Source organism: Macaca fascicularis, chromosome 19, assembly GCF_037993035.2.
Source record: "Macaca fascicularis isolate 582-1 chromosome 19, T2T-MFA8v1.1".
Taxonomy (NCBI): Eukaryota; Metazoa; Chordata; class Mammalia; order Primates; family Cercopithecidae; genus Macaca; species Macaca fascicularis.
The window spans coordinates 19,923,768-19,946,459 of record NC_088393.1 but is presented as its reverse complement, the minus strand read 5'-3'; the positions used below and the strand labels follow the sequence as shown (position 1 = coordinate 19,946,459).

The 22,692-nt window shown below is 55.4% G+C and overlaps 1 protein-coding gene across 16 annotated transcripts in view; it reads right to left on the bottom strand.

Moving 5' to 3' along the window:
• Positions 1-472: 472 nt before the first annotated feature.
• The window catches only part of GATAD2A (GATA zinc finger domain containing 2A), a 123,028-nt gene continuing 100,808 nt past the window's right edge, over positions 473-22,692 (bottom strand). For 8 of the 16 annotated variants that reach the window (XM_065535343.2, XM_065535347.2, XM_065535346.2 and 5 more), the window contains 10 exons: positions 12,752-12,884; positions 12,478-12,609; positions 10,803-10,892; positions 9,360-9,491; positions 9,027-9,194; positions 6,539-6,818; positions 5,118-5,416; positions 4,491-4,565; positions 4,005-4,200; positions 473-2,119 (listed from right to left, as the gene is read on the bottom strand). In XM_065535343.2, the coding sequence (XP_065391415.1) occupies positions 1,989-2,119; positions 4,005-4,200; positions 4,491-4,565; positions 5,118-5,416; positions 6,539-6,818; positions 9,027-9,194; positions 9,360-9,491; positions 10,803-10,892; positions 12,478-12,609; positions 12,752-12,884 (1,636 nt within the window). In that variant the 3' untranslated portion in view covers positions 473-1,988. The remainder of the gene's footprint in view (positions 2,120-4,004; positions 4,201-4,490; positions 4,566-5,117; positions 5,417-6,538; positions 6,819-9,026; positions 9,195-9,359; positions 9,492-10,802; positions 10,893-12,477; positions 12,610-12,751; positions 12,885-22,692) is intronic. The other 8 variants (XM_074026557.1, XM_074026562.1, XM_065535352.2 and 5 more) reach the window with 1 other exon arrangement.

Sequence of the window (22,692 nt, the reverse complement as noted above, 5' to 3'; positions counted from 1 at the left end):
TGGTTCGCCGGGCAGGGCTTTCAGTGGGAAGAAGCCAGCCTGGGTGCTCCTTCCGGGAGGAGCTGGAAGATCTGGCCCCCGTCATGGAACAGAGAGGGCTAACAGCTCAGGGTCGTAGGAGACAGGTATTTATTTGCCAGGCACACAGAAAAATGCGAGGAATAGAAATGCTTGCATACTCTTGAATTTTTTTTTTTTTTTGGTGTAAAAAACACACCCTCCCCTCCCACCCCAAAAAACATCAAATTCCTTCCTTTTCCCCAAATCCCTGGATCTTGGAATGAAAGCCACCCTTCCCCACCCTGCCCTCACCTTCTTCAGCCCATCCAAGTTACGCACAAAAAAACAAAAATCAGTGAGAAATTTGGGGGTTTGCACAACAAAAAACTAGATAATATTTTCCAAAACTAGGTCTTCTATGGTGTATCAAAAAAGTTTCCTACAGACTGAGGATATTCACACGACAGGAGCCTGGGGGTTAAATGAGCCTTTATTAGAACGTTGTAGCAGTTGTGTTTGAAGGCGGCGGCCCTACAAAAAAAAATTTAAATTAAATCCCCTAACTGCATGGGTAGAAAAACCAGGGCTGGAGCTCAATTGAGACCGGTGGAACCCAGTCCTCACGGAGACACACGCATGTAAGTGGGCACAGGACGCCCTCGCAACAGCAAGAAGCCGGCCCAGCGTGAAGAAGACACAGAACGGCTTCTGCCTTTCCTCATGGAACCAGTTTTTAAAGAGTGGGACGGGAAAGAAACAAAAATGAAACTAAAAGCAGACCTGATCCTTTTAAAACATTTTTGTAGACTCTAAAGGGAGTTACAAAAAAAAAAAAGTCTGAAAGCAAATCCTGACAGCAACCCCGAGGTTTAAGGACAGGTTCTAAACTAGACCCAAACGGAAAACCTGAAGTCTGTGCGCAGCGGCTGGCCGCACACCTGGACGGCGCCTCCCGACCTCCACACACCTGTGCACGTTCACCTGCTAGGAACAAGGCCAGGGTGGCTTAAGATTGCGTCCATCGAAATGAATAGAAAAAAGGAAAGAATTTAATAAAATAAACCACAACAGAAAAACCCCGCAACAGTCCCCACTCCAGCTTCCTGCTCGGGGCTGCTGCCGACCGGATCCTCTCCTCCTCCCTTCACGGGCAGCTTCTGGCCTTCACGGGCAGCTTCTGGAATCCCTGCTGCTCTGGCTGGGTCTGTTCCTCAGTTTGTTCTTCTAAGTCTGGGAGGTCCGGGGCGGGGGTCTCCAGAACCAGCAGCAATGGAAGCGTTCAGCTGAAGCGAGGGCTGCCTCTGTCATCCTGCATCTGTCCATCAGTTACCGGGGCGGGCCGGCCGTCCCTGCCAGGGGCTGTGGCACCATAAGCCGCCCACCCTCCAGGGCACAGGGCCAGTGGGACGACGCAGCGCACAACAGGGACCCCAGGGTCTGCACGGTTTACTTTTAACTCCATCATTATGAGGTGATTAAAAAAAAATCTTTCAACTTATAGATCGCCATGGGAAGGCAGTCAAAGATCGGGAGCCTAAGACGGGGAAAAGCAAAAACAAAACGAAATGCCCCGCTCGGTTCAGAAGCCCCGGGCGCTGGCCTTGCCCATGCGCGTCACAGTGTCCAGGGTGAGCCGCCCGTGTGCCGGCAGGGGCCGAACAAGGGGGCCGGGAGCAGAACCAACCCCCAAGGTCCACTTTTCTGCTGGTGTCGGGCAAACTAAAGGCAAAGAGAGAAAGGAAGAAAGCCCACGGGAAAGGTTCCCCAGCGATGATCCTTGTCCGCCTATGAGGCGACACCAGCCCCCCAGCCCTGATGAAACTTTGCAGCCAAGGATTGAGGTCTCGCCTCTGCAGCACGGCCGGTGCTTGCTCTTGGGACGGGCACGGTGTCTTCCCGAGCCAGCGGAGGGTGGTACAGTGGGTCCTTCTAGACTGGGGGCCAGGTGGGGAAGGAGGGAGCCCGTCTTCCACGGGGCCTGGCTCACACTATTTCCACGTGGCTGACTGGGGGATGGAGCGGGGTGGGATCATGTCCAGGAGGTACTCTCGCTGGCGGTCCACGGCCGAGGAGCTCTTGTGTACCGCCAGGCTTGGGCTGACAAACGCAAGGGTCCCGCCTGCAACAGAACAGAGCAACCAGCCGAGAAGGCCCTCGTCAGGAGGACTCCTGGGAGGAACCCAGTCACAGGTGCCTAGACCCCAGCCCCAAAACACACTAAGGACCCAGGAGCCCTTGTGAAGCTGTCCACACTACTAACTCAATCAACGTTTCAAATCCCAGGCCCCAGAGCTACAGAGTATTTAGGCAGCAACTCAATGGCCCTGACATTTCCAGGTTCTGCCAAGGTAATCCCAAGTGCAGGGCAATCATCAGAGGGTCAGCAGCCACCTGTGTTTACAGAAATGAAGGCACTGACCGCAGTGCTGCTTAGAACAGTGGAAAACCATAAACAAATTTGTGCAACAGGATAATAATACAGGATGGAATACTATGCAGCCATGAAAAACTATCTTAGCCGGGCGCAGAGGCTCAGCCTGGAATCCCAGCACTTTGAGAGGCTGGGGTGGGAAGATCGCTTGAGGCCAGGAGACCAGCCTGGGCAACACAGCGAGGCCCCATCTCTAAAAAAATATCAGCTGGACATGGTGGCACATCCCTGCAGTCCCAGCTACTCCAGAGGCTGAGGTGGGAGGATTGCTTGGGTCTAGGAGATCCAGGCTGCAAGTGAGCTATGATCGTGCTACTGCACTCCAGCCTGGGCAACATAGCAAGAAGTTGTCTCCAAAAGAAGAAAACAAAAAACAAAAAACAAAAAAAAAAAAAAAGGAAAAAACCTATCTGCTACCCTCAAGTGTTTTTTTTTTTTCTTGGTGGTGGTTGTTTTTAATTTGTAGAGATGAAGTCTTGTGGTTTGCATGATCTAGACTGGTCTCAAACTCCAGGCCTCAAGCAATCCTCCTGCCTTGGCCTGTCAAAGCACTGGGATTATAGGCACGAGCCACTGTGCCCAACTCAAATTTTAATGCTTACAGAAAGGGTCTCTCATTAACACACAAAGTAGCCAACGCAAGGCACACATCTGCCCTCTCCTGAACTGCTCCTGCAGAGCCTGGTACCTGGGCACGCCCCTCACTTAGGACAGCGGCAGGCTCAGCAGACTCTCAGGCTCCCCCACTCTGCCTAAGATCTGTCTCACTGACTGTCCTCTCCTACCTGCAGGGTCACAGGCTTCAGGGTGCATGTGGGACACTTTGGTTCCTCTCCCAGAGGGTGCCCGTCTCCATAACTTGGCCCTTCCTGACCACCTTTTATTTCCCCATTTTTGGTGGACACAATAAATATTAAACTTTTGTTCTAATGTTAGCACATACGTGAGAAAATAAACAGGCCATCGGGACCATGCCAGGGACGGTGGCGCCGCAGCTGACTCAGGAGAGCCCACTCGAGGGCCTTCACCCCCACTGCTTGTTCTTCAAACACCGTCTCCGGCAAGGCCTCCACGACCTGCCCTAGGTGAGCCTGGCCCCTGCCCTGGGCGCACCCCCTGCCCCGCATTACTGTTCTACTCTGCACCACTCGGTGCAACCGCAGCATGGATGGCACAATGACAGAAAAAAGGATGTTCACTGCGGCACAAAGAGAAATGGGGAACCCTGAGCGGGCAAGACAGGGGTGTGTGCTGACAAGAGTCCATGTGGATGGCTGTGGGGGCACCCTCTGAACCAGGCCTGGCCCACATTTTGCGGGTCAAAGGCTGAGCCTGGGTGCAGAGAGTGAGGGTAGTTACTATTTCCTATCTGCTTGCGGCTGTCACTTCTTCAGGGTGTCCTGCTTAGGGGCGGGAGAGAAAGCCAGAGTCCGAGGAGGTCGAGCTTGGGAAGCGGGTCTGGGAAGCAGGACTTCCTGTGTTTACCGGGTGCACATGTGCCTCTGTTTACGATAAGGAAGGGTGGACCCTGCAATGGGTAGGTCCCCTGGGGAGTCCTGCAAAGGCCACCCACCTGTGCTGAGGGGCGTCTTCTTCCAGTTGGAGGTGGCGCTGCCCTTGCCGGAGCTCACGGTTCTCTCGGAATGTCTGCCGGTCCTGCTGACCAGGGCTGTGGCCGAGGCTGAGTTCTGCAGTTTTGGTGACGGACTGAAGGTGTGCAGGACACCTCGGGGAGTTGTGGCCGAACCCCGGGAAAGCTGGCTGGAGGCCTGCAGTGGAGAGAGGGGGGCGACGGCTCACACAGGGAAAAAGACAGCAGCGGGCGAGACACTCAGCGCAGCCTCTCCTTGCTCTGGCTGACCTCTTCCCACCCACACGGGGTCCCTAAAGTCCAAAATCAGGAGACCAGGTAAGTTACACAGAGGGGTGGGGGAGGGGAGAGAGAGAAACAGAAACAGAGGGAGAGACAGATAGAAGAGGCAGCGTGACAGTCGGCGACTGACGTGGTCACGAGCTGCGGTGGGGGCGCGGGGCTCCCGGCGCCCGGCGCGGTTCTGACCTGTAGCACAGCCCCGTTACTCCAGTCGCGGGCCTCTCCTGAGCGGAACGCCAACTTACGCCGGGGTTTTATGACCTACACAAATGGGGGTTAAAAGCGAAGTCAGTGCCGTCCGCTGGCTGGCCCAGAGTGACCGAGGGGGAGCCCCACAGGACAGGCCCGTCCCCCGGGGACTTTAGGCGCCGCGTGGGGATCTTGAGGAAATGTGTTTAGTGAATTGCAAAGAACTTCCAAGAAGACAAAAATTGCCAAAAGGGAGCTTCGGGTCTACAGAGGGTGGGAAGGAGAAACATTAAAATAAAACAACACGAGAACAAAAAACTTGATTTCAAACTTGTTCCTCTCCAAATTTAGCAAGAACATTTCTTCCAAACGCCCCTTTGGTATCTCAACGTGGCTTTCAGAAAAGTCCTTGGAGACAAGCAGTACTTGTCAGCCGGCAGCCTGCGAGTGAGAGCTACAAAATCTAAAGACACTGCAAATTAGTGTTTTCGCCGCCCAACGCCACCATTAACTGCAATTTAGACGCGCAGTTAACAATCAGGCGGCGCAGTGAGGGTGTGGGGCGGATCGTGGAACGGCCTCTGCCTCCCAGGGTTGGGGCTGCCGGCAGCAGGCCAGGCTCACCTGCTTCAGCGCGGGGTGTGGGGCAGCGGCGGGCTCCGCCTTGGCCTGTGCAGGGGCCGCACCCTGTTGCAGGAGCCGCTGCTCAATCTCCTGCTCCTGCTGCAGCGCCTTCACGAAGGCGGCCTTCAGCCGGCTGGTGTGCTCCACCTTGAGCGCCTTCTTCTGGTTGGTCGTCATGCAGTTCTCACACATGATGGCGCCGCTCTTCTCCTCCCGCCAGCGGCACGTGAAGTCCGTCTTGCACTGTGCACACATGTAGGGCTCCCGGGACAGCACAGTGGCAGCCGACATCCTGCCCGCTGCAAGCAGACAGCACGTGGCTCAAGTCAGAGAGACAGGATGACAGTCAGGGCCCTGGCCGCCCCCAGCCCGGGATGCTGGAGCCTCAGTTGCCGCAGTCTGTTCGTTCTGCAACTGCCTACTGGGCACCAATGACATGTGGACATAGGGCCAGCCAAGGCCGAACAGCTTCAGAAAACGTCGGCCTCCTGTCCCACCCACCGCTGGACATGACACCACTGAGAACCAGCAAGGACCATGCCAGGCCCTGCCTCGATGTGGTGGGCACCCTAGGTTATGTACGAGTTAATAAGGGTGACAGGCAAGTCACCCAGCCAGTGCTTTGTGGCTGCTGAGGTGCTCAGTTCATTCTTAGGAGGGGTACATGTCCTGAGGAGGAAACTGCCCCTGCCCTGGGCCCCTCACAGTCCTGCCCACTCCTCTGCTCTGAGGGTCTGATGTAGTCACCAGAAGAGGACTCAGCCTCCTGGCCTACTCGTGTCACCCCTACCTCAACCTGTGGGCAGAAACATCCTTGGTCTCCACATCCAGGAAGCAGGGGCTCCCTGGGGGCCGATTCGCCCACCCAGATCCACCCACCTGGCTATCTCCAATGCTGTGTTGATCACCCTGCAGATGCCCTTTTATTCTTAAATCCCCCAGGACAAGGTGCACTCCACACTGCCCCTGAAGAGGGTGATTGTGCGAGCCTGCCCAGGCGGGGGCAATGGGGTGGGCTGTCCCTCTCCCTCCTCAGAAGCTGGGAGCACTCGAAGCTCTGGAAGGTTCTGCCTGTGTGTCATAACCCCACACTGGTTTGAGAGCCCTTTGTGGAGGCCAACCCCGTCAGTCTCCCACAGATGTGCACCCTCACCTGTATTCCACCACACGCCAACATCATGGAGGCCACTACTGCCCGTCCCCCTGGGCCCTGAGCCTCTCAGGGCCTGGCTCTCAGAGGCCCCAACCAGAGGACAGTGTCCAGACTCCACAGTGGCACTGATGGTGTTCCTGCCAAGCCTACCCAAGACCCTCCTGGCTAGGCAGCCCTGCCCCAGCCTCTGCTGTGTGTTGGAAAGAACCCAGGGGGCACCCTTGGAGGCCAGAGGCAGAAGCAACCTCACTGGGTCCAGGCCACGCACCTTGTGTCTCCAGTAGGTTCTGCACCACCTCCTCCAGGCCGACCAGGTAGATGAACTCGTTGTTGGCGGCACTGGGCAGGAAATTCATCTCTGGGGCTGGGGGCTTGGGTGGGGGGATCTCGAGTAGCGTCTTCTCCAGCTGTTTGCGCAGCGCCAGCTTGGCGGCTGCCTGTCGGCTTGCTGGAGACTCGGCAGAGGTGACCACAGAGGCCACGCTAGTGGGGGTGGAGTTGGCCTGAGCGGAGGTGGCTGTCGTCCCCTTCAGTGATGCTGGGGTGGGCTTTGGGAGACAAGAACTCAGTTAGGGCGCTCTGTGTGCCTGCCCAGAGGAATGTTCCCCAGCGCCCCCATGCCCGAGGTCCCTTCAACTGCACTGACTAACCAGTCCCCTTGATGATGGCATCCTTACGAAAGTGAACCCAGCCATGGTAAAAGGCTCTTAGAAGCCAGGGCAGCAGGGAGAGCTGCGAGAAACACGCCACCCTAGGAGGCGACTGCTCATCTGCACACACACGCAAAGGTTTACCAGATACACCGCACACACTTAAAATCTATAATTTGCCGCGCTCCGTCATGTGATTGTGAGGGCACCCACGTGGCTGTCACCAGCTTCTGGTGGTCACCACCCTGCCCAGCAGGGCCACTGTCCTCTGGCTACGGCCTGGCCTACTGCCTTCTCACAGGGTATGAGAGTGCTCATCGCAGCACCCCCATGAGCCTCTCTGCACGTGCTCCCCTGGGATGCTAATGTCTGAGGTAGTCCCTGAGTTCTTATGGGGTGATGGGGGAAGCAGCTCCTAGGCCAACCTCTTCCCCTTCCCCTCCACCTAGTCCTCGCTGCTGCAGTGCCACTTCACAGTCCTGCCTGGATCCCAGAAGCAGACCCTTGACTATCTCCACCAACCCCACAACTGCTGGATGGGGCTCTCCCCGAAACCCAGAACTGACCACATGCCAATGTTCTTAGCTTTTGGGGGCTGAGGACCCCTCTGGAAATATGAGGAAAGCTGTGCACCCCACCCCCAGAAAATGGACACACCCAGTGACTTGCAAATGCCACACTGTGGGGCGCAGGGTGCCCAGGATGCCTTCCCAGGGTCCCACCCTACAACGAAGGCTCCCAGAGACCAGCCTGCCAGTTTTTTGGCCCCTCAGCAACTGAGACCAAACTCAGGCCTCCGTCACCCCTGACCAGCCAGTTCCCCTACTCCTTCCCCTCACAGCCTCCCCAAGCCCTGCTAGGAGCAGACCACCTTCTCTGCCACTGACTGCCTGTGCCCACCCTCAGGGCACAAAGACAACAGAAAGGACTGGATAAAAGTTCACGGGTGGGGCCGGGCGTGGTGGCTCACGCCTGTAATCCCAGCATTTTGGGAGGCCCAGGCAGGCGGATCACAAGGTCAGGAGATCGAGACCATCCTGGCTAACACGGTGAAACCCTGCCTGTAATAAAAATACAAAAAAATTAGCCGCGCGTGGTGGCAGGCGCCTGTAGTCCCAGCTACTTGGGAGGCTGACGCAGGAGTATCTCCTGGGAGGTAGAGGCTGCAGTGAGCCAAGATCGCACCACTGCACTCCAGCCTGAGCAAGAGGAAGACACTTGTTTCAAAATAAAGATATTTGATCACACCACTGTACTCCATCCAGCCTGGGCAACAGAGCAAGACTCTGTCTCCAAAAAAAAAAAAAGTTCACAGGTGTATGAAACTACCTGCCTGGGTCAGTCCAGGACTAGCCATCTTCTCTACACTCGAACCTGACCTTCAAAAGCAGGCAGGGACACTGCTCAGAGTCTCGCTCTTGTCTGAGGGCAGGCAGGCAAGAACAAACCGTGCCAAAGAAGGAAGAAAGAGCAAACACGCCCAGCAGCAAAAGCCCCTGCGGACCCGGTAATTTTATCTGTCAGCCAAGGCGCCTGTTTCCAGCCTGCCCGCCCCTTGGTCCTGCTCTTCCCATCCTACTTCCAGGGGGTGGAGACAGACCCTCCCCATCTCAGAGGCTCTGTACAGAGGTGAAGGGACGTGTGGCTAAGAATAGGCGCGCCTGGTGACATGAGAACATTTGCTGAGGAGGCGATCGAAAGAAGCCACTGCTGGGAGGGTGGCATGGGCTCCAGGGCACCCCAAGGCATCTCCGGGCCCATCACCGGCCTCTCCTGGGCCTCGACTATCCCCCTAAACCTGCTGTGTGCCATGTGCTGTTTCCTCGGCCATGGGGCTGATGAGCAGACCCCACCTTCAGCTCAGGTCGGTGCACTGCCCCTCTCGGCAGCTGCCCACCTGTGCTGGACAGCAAGTCTGCCCACGACCCACACAGCCCTATTGCCCCTAGGAGCTCAAGTCCAAGCCCCTGCCTGGCTCTGAGGGAGCAAGGCAGGTCATGCCACACAGCCCGGGGAGACACTACTGTGACCCAGAACCTGGGTCCAAGGGGAGCAGTCACAGGTGGAACACACACTCTCCCTCACCCGGTGCGGCGCAGCCCTCACCTGTGGGATGTTGACGAGCAGGCTGGTGTTGGGAACATTGGCGACGCGGATGAGGCCCTGCTGGATGATCCTCTGTCCCTGAATCTGCACACTGGGCACCGACGCCCGGGGGGCCAGGAGGAGGGGCGGTGGCCCTGTGCTGGAATGTTGCCTAATGCTGTGGATTTGCTATTGGGGTAGGGTGGGAAGAACAAGAAATCTGACTGAGATCAACAATGGAGGGGGACCGGAAGGCACAGGCACCTTGGCCCCAAGGACTGGGAAGGGCCCTACTTTCAAGGTAGACAACTGCTGAGGCTGCCAGGTCTCCCCAGTGTGCACAGCTCTGCTTACCTGGGCCCCCCTGACGAGTGGGGGCATGACGACCTGCGAGCTCGCCTGTGGCCCCAGCTTCGAGGATGCCTGCTGCCCACCTCGGACCAGGGGCGGGGGTATGACACTGCCAGGCATCCGAGCTGAAGAGGTCTGCCAACGACACCAAGACCCAGATTTACATGGACCCCTCCCGCCCTTTTTTTTTTTTTTTTTAAAGCAAGCAGTTTTACTGCTTTTATGAAAGTACATACAAGTTTTTTTGGTTTGGTTTTTTTTAAGTAGCAGAAAAGTTAAAAAATAAAATTATGGATGGGTGCAGTGGCTCATGCCTGTAATCCCAGCACTCTGTGAGGCCGAGGTAGGCAGATCACAAGGTCAGGAGTTTGAGACCAGCCTGGCCAACATGGTGAAACTCCATCTCTACTAAAAATACAACAATTAGCTGGGCGTGGTGGCACATGCCTGTAGTCCCAGCTACTCAGGAGGCTGAGGCAGGAGAATTGCTTGAACCTGGGAGGCGGAGGTTGCAGCGACCTGAGATCGCGCCACTGCACTCCAACCTGGGTGACAGAGCAAGATTCCATCTCGGAACCAAAAAAAAAAAGATTTAGCTAGCTAGCTGGCTGGGGGTGGTGGCTCACGCCTGTAATTCCAACACATTGGGAGGCCAAGGCGGGTGGATCTCTTGAGCCCAGAGATTTGAGAACAGCCTGAGTAACAGTGAAACCCCATCTCTACAAAAAACAGAAAAATTACCCAGGCATGGTGGTGTGCGCCTGTAATCTTGGCTACTTGGGAGGCTGAGGCAGAAGGATGGCTTAAGTCTAGGAGGCAGAGGCAACAGTGAGCTGAGGTCGTGCCATTGCACTCCAGCCTGGGTTACAGAGCAAGACCCTGTCTCAAACAAACTAACAAGGCGAATGTGTAACACAAAATTAGTAAAGATGACTACTGATTCTAAACACTGGAACAAGGACCAGGACTCCAACCACAGCCGTGCGAACCTGGGCTCACTCCTGAGTGAGTCCCACCAGCATGGCAGTTCATTCTCACATGACACTGGCCGGTCCATGGCAGGATGGGCATGGTCACCCCCTAGAGCAAGTTGGGGGCTCAGGCCTGTTTGAGAGGGAGGGGCAGGAGGGCCTCTTCCGACCTCAGCCATATGGCTGGGAGAAAGACTCTGCCCCTCACCTGGAGGCCCTGGAAGAAGGCTCTCTTGGCCAGAAGAGTCAACATGAAGGGAGATCAGACTTGCTAGAGGCACTCACTGGAAGGCCCTCTTGCATATATGCTTTTTCCCCTGGGCTGTGGACTGGAGGGCCTCACTCCAGCCTACTCCGAAGGAAAGGGCAACCTCTTGCAGAACCTGGACCAGGGCTGTTTGGGAGCCCAAGGAGCCTATTCTTGACAGCAGCAGTGCCGGCAGGGCACCCACTGAGACACAGCAGGGACACTGACCTGGAGCGATGGCTTGCCAGCAGGAATGTTCTGGGTGCCCCGAACAAGCGGGGGAGGGGTGGTCACGGCACTCCCGACAGAACCTGTGGGCTGCAAGAGAGCAGGACACCAGGAGGTGAGGGGCCACCTGGCCCTCTCCCCACATGGAGGCGCCAAGATTTAATGCTGCCACCGAGGACTGACTGTCTTCCTCCCCTACGGCATCAGGCTCTCAGAAGTTCTGCTTGAAGGCTGAAAGTGACCCTGTCTGCGGCAGGAGGTGACAATTTCTACATGGGCTTAGAAGAGATTTTCCAGCAGCCCCACCCACTACTCTCGGCATCACTTCTTGGCCACTCCCTGACACCCATGCAGTGTCCTGGCACCCACTTGTGCCTTCCAGGGGACAGAATGGCTGATGGCGGCAGTGCCGCTGAGGCAAAGGACCCATGGCCCAGGCAGGGAGATATCAATCTCAGTGAGAAAACAGTGACTCTGGGCACTTTTTAAAGCTGCATGTTCCACTAAAGAAGGGTCAGTGACAGACTTGGTGTCCCTCAATGAGTTTTTGGCAAGTGACAAAGAAATAGAAAAAAGAAACAGGCAGGGCTCTTTCCAACCCACTTGCTAATTGGGTAGCTGTGAGGTGTGCGGGGGGGCGGGGTTTCAAAAAACAAACCCCCAAGCCAGAGCAGGGAGAGTCCTGTCCTTCCTTCAGCTCCTGCTGCCCAGGACACACTTACTTTCTGGTTCACTGAGGCAATTACTAAAGTACTCGGAAGGTAGGAGTTTCCCAGAACAGAGCACTCAAAAAGCCCAACAAAATAAACTTAACCTCGCTGCCCATTAACCTGCATCTAGAAGCAGAGCAACAGTGAGCTTCAGGCTCCAGGGAAGAAGGAACAGAAGCAGGACCCTCCTGAGAGTTGGGGCCGAGATCCATGGCAGCTCAGCACGCGTCCAGCTGGGAGGGGACTGAGATGCACACAGCAGGAGGGAGGACAGTAGAGACTGGGGCATCCCCTGCGCCCACGGTGCGGGCGGCCTTTCTGCACAGAGCCCTTCACCCAGAAACATGCTTCCAGTGGCACCAGACATCTGTGCTCCACTCCCTGACACCTGTTGTCCAAGTGAGGTTTAGGGCGGGCGCGGTGGCTCATGCCTGTAATCCCAGCACTTTGGGAGGCCCATGAGGGTGGACCACAAGGTCAAGAGATCAAGACCATCCTGGCCAACATGGTGAAACCCCGTCTCCACTAAAAATACAAGAATTAGCTGGCTGTGGTGGCATGTGCCTGTAGTCCCAGCTACTCAGGAGGCTAAGGCAGGCCAATCACCTGAACCCAGGAGACAGAGGTTGCAGTAAGCCAAGGATTTGTGTCACCGCACTCCAGCCTGGCGAAAGAGCAAGATTCTATCTCCAAAAAAAAAAAAAAAAAAAAAAAAAAAAAAAAAAAAAAAAAAAAAGTGAGCTTTAGACCCTCAGATCCAGATTACTCTAGACTGAAATTCACTTTAACATCTTCTAAGCTAAATCCAAAATGCACACTGGAGTCCACAAACGGGGGAGCGGGACCTTGCCCTATACTCCCTCAAGGAAGCCCTTTCACCTTTCTGGCCCCTGACATTGATGATGGGATCAAGGCAAGGCCAGAGGCTCCTGCTGGCCCAGCGAGGAGGGGAGACAGGCACGCACCTTCTGGGCAGTGGCTTCCTTTTGTATCTGACTCTGCCGCAACTTTTTCAACAAAACGAGTTTTGCTTCTTCTAACCTCAACTCTTCTTTCAGCTGTTTGATCATCCTTTCTCGTTCTTCAGGACTGCTTTTCTGCAGGGGCGAGAGGAACAGGGTTGAGGGAGAGCGTCCTTGGTGGGAAGCAGAGGCCCTGCTGTCACTAGCTCCACCCAAGGGCGCCATGAGTGGGAAGGACACAGTGGGGCTCTGGCGGCAGTGCCACCACATGGCTCACCATGAGGGCCTCGGTGCTAGTCTCCTTCAAGGCCACCGTGGTCAGCCCATTCACTCTCGGGCTCGAGGGCTGATCGTTGTCGGACAGCACAATCACATCGGGTGAGGGAGGTCTCCTCTCGGATTTCATGTCACTGTGGGGTGGAGACAGTAGTAACCAGAGTGCCCTTGACAGCTGTGCCCACCCCTGTGGACACATGGCAGGGAGGTGAGACCTCCCTGGCTGCTGTCTGCCCTGCATCTTCCACATCCCCAGCCCCACCCCACGGCACCTGGGCTGTCTCCTTCTTCTCACCCACACGTCATAGGGCACCCAATCCCAGTGCCCAGGTGGGCACCTTGATGGTAGGGACTTCTTAGTGCCTTCCGCCATGTTGCCAGGGCTGAGGGTGTATATGCCCCTGAGAGTGACATGGTGACTCTGGAAAACATGCCGCTCCCTCTACCGTGTGCCTCGGATTGTGTAAACACTCGGCTCTGGATCCTGGGGTCCTGCTCAGTGTTAGCCACTGTGGGGGCTTGAGCATGCTGGGTCTGATGGCATGTGTGTGCCTCGTCCCCAGCGGCAGTCCGTGCCCATGGTGGAAACCCCTTGAAGAGAAGCCCAGCTCCCTGTGTGAACCACTTTCTTCTCTCTCCACCCAGGCAGGCCAACAGCCCTCACACCTGGCAACCAACCTGTCCCCAGAAGACCAAGAGGTGTATCCACAGGCTGCCAGCTTGCTCACAAGGTGGCACCAAGTGCTAGATGGCCCTTCTTGGGCCCCACGTGGCAGCAGCAACTATCTGTTTTGAAACTGACTAGGACACAAGTTCTCTCAAAGACCAGAGACTCTCTACCGGCCTGATCTACTCATGGACTGGTTTCTGGCTGGCTGCCTCCAGCTCCACGTGGATGCCAACATCATTCTGCCTGTTACCCTGCTGCCCACTCCATAAGTTCCAGCTCAAAATTGCATCATGAGACAGTTCATCATGATTCCAGCCCTCACACCTTTTTCTTTCTAATGAATTTGCCATGGTCTGGGGAACTCACTTCTACCTGTGAACTTGACCTGAGGCCTGTTCCTCCCCTTCTCACTGTCGGCCCACAGCATCTCACTACCAGCTGAGAAGCACCAGGGGACAATCGGGGAAGTACTTGCAGGCTTTCCTTTTTTGTTATTTTGTCAAAATACAGTCACAAATATCTAAGAGTGTGGCTGATGAGCTGCTGTTATTCATCAGAACCAGGAAACAGTAAATATTCATTCTGTGCTAACGGCGGGCCAGGCTCCAAGATAAGTGCGCATGGCACCCACGTCATTTGACCCAGGCAGGAACACATCAGTCTGATTTTCCCCTTCCTGTGAATGATCCTGTAGGATGTATGTGTACAGCTGACACTACTGAAGGTGCAAGGCTGAACACCTGCTGTGGTGTTGCTGACCCAACGCAAGTCCCAGAGACAGCACTCGTTCCCAACCAAGCAGCTCCATTTGCTGACGGCACAAGGCAAACTGTCCCTGAAGATCTGGGTTCATTGTACTTTTTTTTTTTTTTTTTTTGAGATGCAGTCTCGCTCTGTTGCCCAGGCTGGAGTGCCGTGGTGCAATCTTGGCTCACTACAACCTCCACCTCCCTGGTTCAGGTGATTCTCCTGCCTCAGTCACCTGAGTACCTGTGATTACAGGCATGCATCATCACGCCCGGCTAATTTTTTTTTTTTTTTTTTTTTTGTATTTTTGTAGAGACAGGGGTTCACCATGTTGGCCAGGGTGGTCTTGAACTCCTGACCTCAGGTGATCCGCCCACCTCAGCCTCATTGTACTTTGATCCAAGTGAATCAGGTCCGGTTTTTTGTCAGCAGGAAAACCAGCCAAGGACAGAACGCATCCTCTAGGTGGCACTGTGACCCAGGGAACAAACTCGGACAAAGTTAACTGGGAGCTGCAGCTCAAAGTTGTCCGGGCTCTCACTCTGCCTGGGTCCAGTTCATAATTAGACCCCGGCAGGGTTGAGGAGCGTCGCTAGGATGAAGGACCTGGCTCTGCTCTAGCAGCCCTCGGGACCTCTGAGGTCCCCTCCAAGCCCAGGAGCTGCATCCTCAGGGAATGGTGGACACAGAGCACCAGAGGCTAAGGCTTCACCAAGGCTACCCTGGACTCACCAGATGCCGGACTCAGGAACCACTTTACTTGCTCTCCTCTTGTCCCTCCTAATTCCACCCACCAGAGCTACGTGGCGGCTGTACCTGAACGCTGGTCCTAGCCCTGATCAACTAGGTTCTCACCAGAGACCTGGGCATGGACAGAAAGGTACAATTTTGAAGTATACAATCCCCCAGGCAAGGGGTTATCAGCCCACATTCTGAAGCCCAGAACTGTGTAGCTTGTTTCTAAAGTAACCCAGGACACCTCACTCAGGTCTTAGCAAACCGCCAGCATGTCTCTCCTTGCTGCCGGCCCCATGCCGCCCAAGATCGACTTTCAAGGTGACCTCAGGGCTCTAATTCCAGGCTCCCTGGATGTGTACACACACTGAGCACCTCAGACGCAGGTGGTCCCAAGGCTCCAGCACAGAGCTGCAGCGGCTGGCCTCTACCCAGGTGGGCTCCAAAGTGAACAGGGTAGCGGGGACCCAAGGCAGCATCCCGTATAGAGTTACAGACACACTTCCTGAGCCAGCACGAGCTGAAATGAAATGACAGCCAAGCTCTAAGGGACTTAACACTTATCATCTTATTGAGGGAGTGAGGTTCTTCCAGAGGTGAGACGTCTAATAAAATTCAAATCTGCCTGAGGGAAGAGGGCAGGTGGAGGGTCCAGACCACCTAGTAGCTGAAGCTGCCTGAGTGGGCTGCTCTGACCACAGTGCTTCCTGGCCCCATCTTGGCTTGCGACTAATCAATAACTCATCCAAGAGATGATGTCACCACCCATCAATGATCACTCAGCATCCCAGCAGCCAGCAGGGAGTGAACTTCCTGTATGCTAATCAGGCCACCAAAAAGTCATGTGACAAAGGCATTTCCCTCCTTGGTCACATGACCCTTTAACTGTGCCTTCCAACGTGAAAACCATGGCAACGGCCAGTTCCAACCGGTTTGTGACACGCAGCCTTCATTTTGAGAAGGGAGGTAAGGGTTCAGGTGCTGTCAGAAAATGGAGTCGCCAGGCTCACCCCAGGGCTGTGGAGCTGCAGGCACTTCCTGTGTGGCGCCGGCCCACAGGGGACTGTTGCTGCACCACAGGCTCCAGTCACCTCTACACACACCGCACACGGGCCCCTCTTAAGTTTCTAAAATGAAAAACTTTGTTAAGCTCACTTTTTAAAGGAGAGGGGCTTTAAGAGTCTCAGGACTTTTTAAAATAGTTAATTCAGAAAAAAAGCATGTGGCTCAAAATGATCGTAGGCATTATTTCAGGGAAAAATTTAATTATGAAAACTGTCTGAAGTAAATAAAAGCAGTGGAAACCTAGCCCAGCATGCTGGGAGGGATGGCATCGTGGCCCAGGGACAGCGTCTGCCATTCACTCTACAGCGGCTGTCCCAGGCACCAAGTTTATTTGGAAGTGATGTGGTATTTCAGGACAAATCCCATAAGCCCGTCCTGCCCATCTTGAGAAGCCTTAATGTAAAACACACTGATCAAGAGATTTTATGTGACCTACAAAAATCCCTGGAAGCAGGCCAGGCTGTTATCAGCGTAAATGGTCTCACCCGCTCCCTGCCACGCACCACCCATACTCCCCCACCCGCTGGCACCAGCCCTGACCTCACAAGCACAGAAATTCTGTTACCTGCCAGGAACTTCCATAGAACTTCCTGGAGGAGAGGCCGGGATTATAAACTTAAATCGAGACACGATCCCACTTCCACAGCACAAGGTTACGGCTTTCAGCTGCCCAGCAACCAGCAGCCAGTACGTGGTTAATATTTAGTGTTCCCTCAGCCAGCGCCGGGAAGGAGCCGTCCTTGGAGGCTGGGACCTTTGTGGTTCTCTGAATGGGCCTGCCTGGTATGCAGGGAAGGCACACTTCATCCCCCTCTCCCTCATTCATTCATTCATTCATTCATTCATTCCTCACTCACATCTGCTGAGAGCTCATTTAAAAAGTAGGTGCTGCAGCAGGCAGTGGGGAGGAACCCCTGGATAAAAGGAGGCTCTATCCTTAGCGTTCAGTATACCAGGTAGGACAGACACAAAAGGGAAGGGGCAGGTGGGGGCGAGGCTGTAGGTGGGCTTGGGGCTGGTCCCGTGAATGTCTGACCACCGCTGTCACAGCCACAGCAGCAGGGCAGCTTCTCCGGAACTTGTATAAATGCAGCGTGTCCTCCTTGCCCCAGACCTGCTTGATCAAAGTCTGTATTTCAGCAAGATCCCCCAAGTCTTGCACACACTAGGGAAGCTGGGGATGACCATGACCTGTGGCCCAATGAGGCCTCAGGATAAGAAATCCTCCTCCAGGCTGGCTTGGGGAAGACAGGCAGGGCCCAGCAATGCCTTCTCCAGCCACATAACCATTTCCCGCTAGAAGCTTTCCTCCTCAACTCTTTCAGGCCTAGCAGAGTGGACTGCTGGCTGTGTGTAAAGGTGGGATGAGGGCTTTGCTAGAGCCAACACCAGTCCTGCCAGCCCACTTGTCCCTTGTGCAAACACTCTTGGGCTCACCAGGCCCTACCCGACATGAATCAAGCTGTTAACATCCCCCGCCCTCCTGGGGCCTGGCCCACAGACATGGCCCGGCATGGCCGTGTTCTGTCTACAGAACATCCCTCTTCAACATGCCTCAGGAAGCCTCCCAAGAGGGGCTGGCTGGTGGGTTTCTGTTCCTTAGCCCCCCAACAGCCCAGTGACTGGCCCACCCACCCTCGGCCCAGCAAGCCTGTCTAAGTGCCTTTGGTTCCCTGCACCGCACCCCACCCCACCCCTGTGAAGATGAGCCCTCCCTCCCCCTGCCTTGCAGGGTGACATGTCAGCACCTGTCTGACAAGCAGGTTCCTGCACCCTGAGCTGGGGGCCATCATGACCTCCTTCAGGTGGGTGTGGCACCGGCACAGCACCCAGGGACCTATGGCCTCATTCTGTGGCACAGCCTCAGCTCCCAACGAGGGACAGGGTGCCCCCAGGGTGACCAGATGAACAAAGGGCAAGGGGGTATCCAGCCTTGGGGTGATACCACAGCCCCAGAGAAGGGGGCAAGCCCCCATGTCCTCAGAGCCAGGAATCTCCTCCTAAGTCCATGATGGCTGGGGATGGGGGAAGAGGCTGGCTGAGCCCATCGTGTGAGGGTGCTGAGCCCTGAACCCGCACACTCCCTGTGGAGTAGCTCCTTTAGCAAGCTGCGGCCTGGAGCTCACTGGCCACCCCTGCCCAGCCTTGGACTTCAAACAGCAGCAGGCAAGTCAGGCTGTGGAGAGAGCCCTCACCCAGTGAGTCAGAAGACACCTGGGTCTCACCTGGTTCTGCCTCTTGCAAGTGACACTTCCCTCTCCATGGCTCCTGCATGGCAGGGCAGAGGAATCCCTGTCCCGCAGACTCTCAGGGCTGCCTGGTGAGGTGAGACCTCAGTGCTGAGGAGGCTCGGGCACCTAAGACAGCCGGCTGGGTGCAGGGGGATCAGGCAGCCCTGCTAATCTGAAAATGCTCTGAGAGCTCAGGCCTCGGGAACAGTGACCTTCCTTGAGAGCACTCATAGCCACCCTGCATGCCCCTAGGATGGAGAGAGACGTCTGTCCCAACAGCCTGGGTTCCCTGCATCAGGTCCATTCCCACCTCGGAGAAAGAAATGGAGTTGTTTGCCGGGAGCTGCCCCCAGGGCTGTCATTTGGTGAGGTGGAAGCATCCCGCTGTCAGATCACAAGCTGCCTCTTCAGAGCCAGCCGCCCACATGCAGCAGCCCCAAAAACCCAGATGGCAGCAGCACCACGGACTCCCGAAGCCCGACGGATGCTCTGACAGGATGCAACCTTGAAGGGGCTAGGAGCACGCAGGAGTGATTTTCTTTCGGATTGTAGGGCCTTAGAGGAAAGTACTTCCTGGGGTCCCCAACACTGGGAAGATAAGGGCAGCAAATAGGCCGCCTTGCCTCGGCCTTGCAGCTCCCAGATGGGAGCGACAGCAACGAGTAAACTTGAAACATGTGCCTGACCTGATCGCTTTCTGAGGAGAGAGTGGGAGCCCGGTACAGAGCAGACAATCTCAGTAAACAGGTCCTGAAATGTGACACCTGAACATTCACAAACTCCCCAAGGGCAGACTGGGTCTGCTGGGGGCCTGGCAAGGCTGGGGAGCACCCACCTCCTCCTCTTGCCTTGGTGGAGGTTCCAGGGTGGGGGCTGTGAGTTCAGGAGGAGCCATGCCGCGGACTGATGGACCCCCTTGCACGGTGGGCAGCTGCCTCCCTCGTGCACACAGATGTTGTGCTGCTGGAGGAAAGGGAAACCCACTCACAAGGATTTCTGAATTGTGTGTCTTCATGTGTCTTTGTAAAGTAACAGACCCTGGAAGCCAAACTCCTATTCTTTGAATCCAAGTGCTTTTGTGGATATGAAAAAGGAGCCCTAATACTTATGGCTGACAAACCCTGGACACCGGACCAGACTCTGCAAGACCCCCCGACCCATCTCCGTAGTCTTGAGGAGGCTGTAGGCTCTGGCTGCATCTATTCATAGGCCCCGTAGTACTGGACCTGGGCTGGTTTTATGGCTCAATTCCCAAACTACAGAATGCAGAGGAAGTGACGTGGCAGCCTTTTGAGGTGAAGTCACAGAAGCCTTGCAGCTTCTGCCTAAGCCCTCGGAATGCTTGCTCTAGGAGAGCTGAGGTCTGACTGCCCCAAACCACCATGGGGTCAGAGGCCCACGCTAGCCTCCGCTACACGGGGGAGATGGAGACAGGCACAGGGACTGGTCCAGCCAGTCCCAGCTGTTTTGGCCATCACATGTGAGCGATGAAACCACTGGGGACACCCAGCTCAGCTGACATGCAACTGCAAAGACCAGAGAGCCCCACCAGCAGTGCCCAGCTGGGCGGGACCAGCCAACCAGCAGAACCGACAGACTGAAAAACGTCAATATCTCACTGCTTTAAACCACTAAGCTAATGGAGCCTATGGCCCAGCCTGTCCCCTGGGGAGCTAACCCATATCACTGTAACTCCACTTCCTCCCTCAGATGCTACCCTGGGACAAAGCAGGGAAAGAGAAGGGGGAAAGAAAGGGTTTACCCAAGTAACTACCCGCGGAGCCTTAAAGCTCCCCCCAACAAGAGGGACCAGCAGCAGCCTACACAGAGGCCCCCCGGACAGCTGCAGACTCAAGATGAGAACAGCTCTAGGAAGGTCAGGTGGGAGACCAGAGCCGCCCAACAATGGAAGGGGGTGAAGAGGGTCCCATGGAAAAGGAGGAGAAAGTCTGCAGGCCGGGAGGCACCTCAGCTTCAGGCAGCACCTGGAGTGAAGTGAGTCAAGCCAGAAAGCAATTCCTCATGCTTCATTCAGTCTCTCTACCTGCCTTCAAGAAACACTCCCAGAAAAATCCTATGACAGAGAAAAAGGACAGTGTTATCATCAGTTCCCCAAGTTAGTCCTACCACTGAGCAACTTTTTTTTTTTAGAGACAGGGTCTCACTCTGTCAGGCCGGAGTGCAGTGGTGCAATCATAGTTCACTGTTGCCTGGAACTCCTGGACTCCAGTGATCCTCCCACCTCAGCCTCCCAAGCTGCCGGGACCACAGGCACACACCACCACGCCTGGCTAACTTTTTTCAGTTTTCAATTTTTGGTATTGAAACAGGGTCTCTCACTCTGTTGCCTAGGCTGGAGCACGGTGGTATGATTGTGGCTCGCTGCGTTTTTAAAGTTTTTGTACAGGTGGAATCTCGCTATGTTGCCCAGGCCAGTCCCGGCAATATCTTGTGTGGCAGGCCCCTGTGTAGTGGGTGTGCTGACATACAATTCTGGTAGCATTCACTGCAACCTGGGGGTGGGCGCTGCTCACTGGGACCCCACACAGTTCTCCTTCCTTTCACAAGGGGTGGTGTTCACTCACTCAATTGATAGAAAGGGAGCTCTGTTGTCCAGACACAGGCAGTGCCCCAAAACTGAAGAACTAGGCCAGGCGCGGTGGCTCACGCCTGTAATCCCAGCACTTTGGGAAGCCAAGACAGGCGGATCACGAGGTCAGGAGATCGAGACCATCCTGGCTAACACGGTGAAACCCTGTCTCTACTAAAAATACAAAAAAAAAAAAAAAATAGCTAGGCATGGTGGCGGGCACCTGCAGTCCCAGCTGCTCGGGAGGCTGAGGCAGGAGAATGGCATGAACCTGGGAGGCGGAGCTTGCAGTGAGCTGAGATCACACTACTGCACTCCATGCTGGGCGACCTAGCTCCTCCGTCTCAAACAAACAAACAAACAAAAACAAACAAAAAAAACTGAAGAACTCCTGGGGGTTGTCTGGTGTCCTTCCGAGCCACCCCACCCCCACCCGCTTCTTGCCAGCCGCAGCCCCTCTGCGGATCCCTCAACTCCTTTCTTAGCATCCATCACACTCCTCCCGCCCCGTAACTTGAGCTACTCTTGGCTGGGATGTTAGAGAAAAGCCCGGGGCCTGCTTTGTGGGGCCCAGGAAGACAGAACACATTCTGCTTCTCTGCCACAGAGGCCGTGGAGGTGAGCGGCTAAGATGGGATTTTTGAAACCCAGCCATCATTCTTCCTGGAGACTTTAGGTCCAACGACCGCTCTGGGACTCCATTATGGTGAGCCCTGCCACAGCGCTGGCTAAAGAGCTCAGGAAAAAGAGAGAGAGTGTCTGTGTGGCTGGCCAAGACCTGTGAGCCCATCCCTGCCCACTCTCCTTTCCTCAGTACAGAAGGGAGCAGTCCCAGGTCCCCAGCCAGAGCAGAGGAGCCCCATGCAGTGCCCGCCCCCAGCATCAGCACAGCCAGGAGGCGGCCAGCCCACACTGCCAGAACGCCTTCTAGGAATGCAACAGCCCCTAAAGTCAAAGGGCCCAGCCAGGGAGGCCCAGAGGACCTCAGTGCGACAGGGGCCAGTCTTGGGGGCGTGCAGAATGGCTTGGCTGAGGGTGGTAGAGACAAGCCCAGGAGACCCTAATACCATGCTCATGTGGGCCAGCAGCCTCCACCCGCCCACGAAGGCCACTGCAGCCTGACCTTGCCAGCAGCTGACACCACCAGGGAGGCCACATCAAATTCAGCATGCTCTGCTTAGAAATACAGGAAGACACATGCATTGGAAATGACTACAATCGAATAACTGAAAGGCTAACTTTTCAGGTTTGGAAAACCAAGCAAACATCTGCTGGGCCTTTATGATGGCCACTCCTAGGCCAACCACGAAAATTCACCCTTCCACATAATCCTCTCCACAGGCTCCATCATCACCCCCAGTTCCCAGTCTAGGGGACAATCTCAAGGGAGGGCCACATGACTTCCTAAGGTCACACAGCAGGACCTGCAGACAACCTGGGCTCCTACGGCACCTGAGCTCCTGTGTGGACCCCTCACTGTGCCAGGATCTCGGGGGAACCCAAAAGAAGAGATGTGGGGTTGGAGAGTATGGGCCCCATGTGACTGGCAGCTCCTAATTCAGGTCATCAAATATCTTTATTTTGAGACAAGAGTCTCCCTCTATTGCCCAGGCTGGAGTGCAGTGACGTGATCTTGGCTCACTGCAAACTCTGCCTCCCGGGTTCAAGTGATTCTCCTGCCTCAGCCTCCCAAGTAAATGGGACTACAGGTGCCCACCACCACACCTGGCTAATTTTTGTATTTTTAGTAGCGACAGGGTTTCACCATGTTGGCCAGGCTGGTCTCAAACTACTGGGCTCAAGGGATCTGCCCACCTCGGCCTCCCAAAGTGCTCAGATACAGGCATGAGCCACCGTGCTCGGTCATATTTTATTTTTTTTGGGACAGGGTCTCACTCTATAAC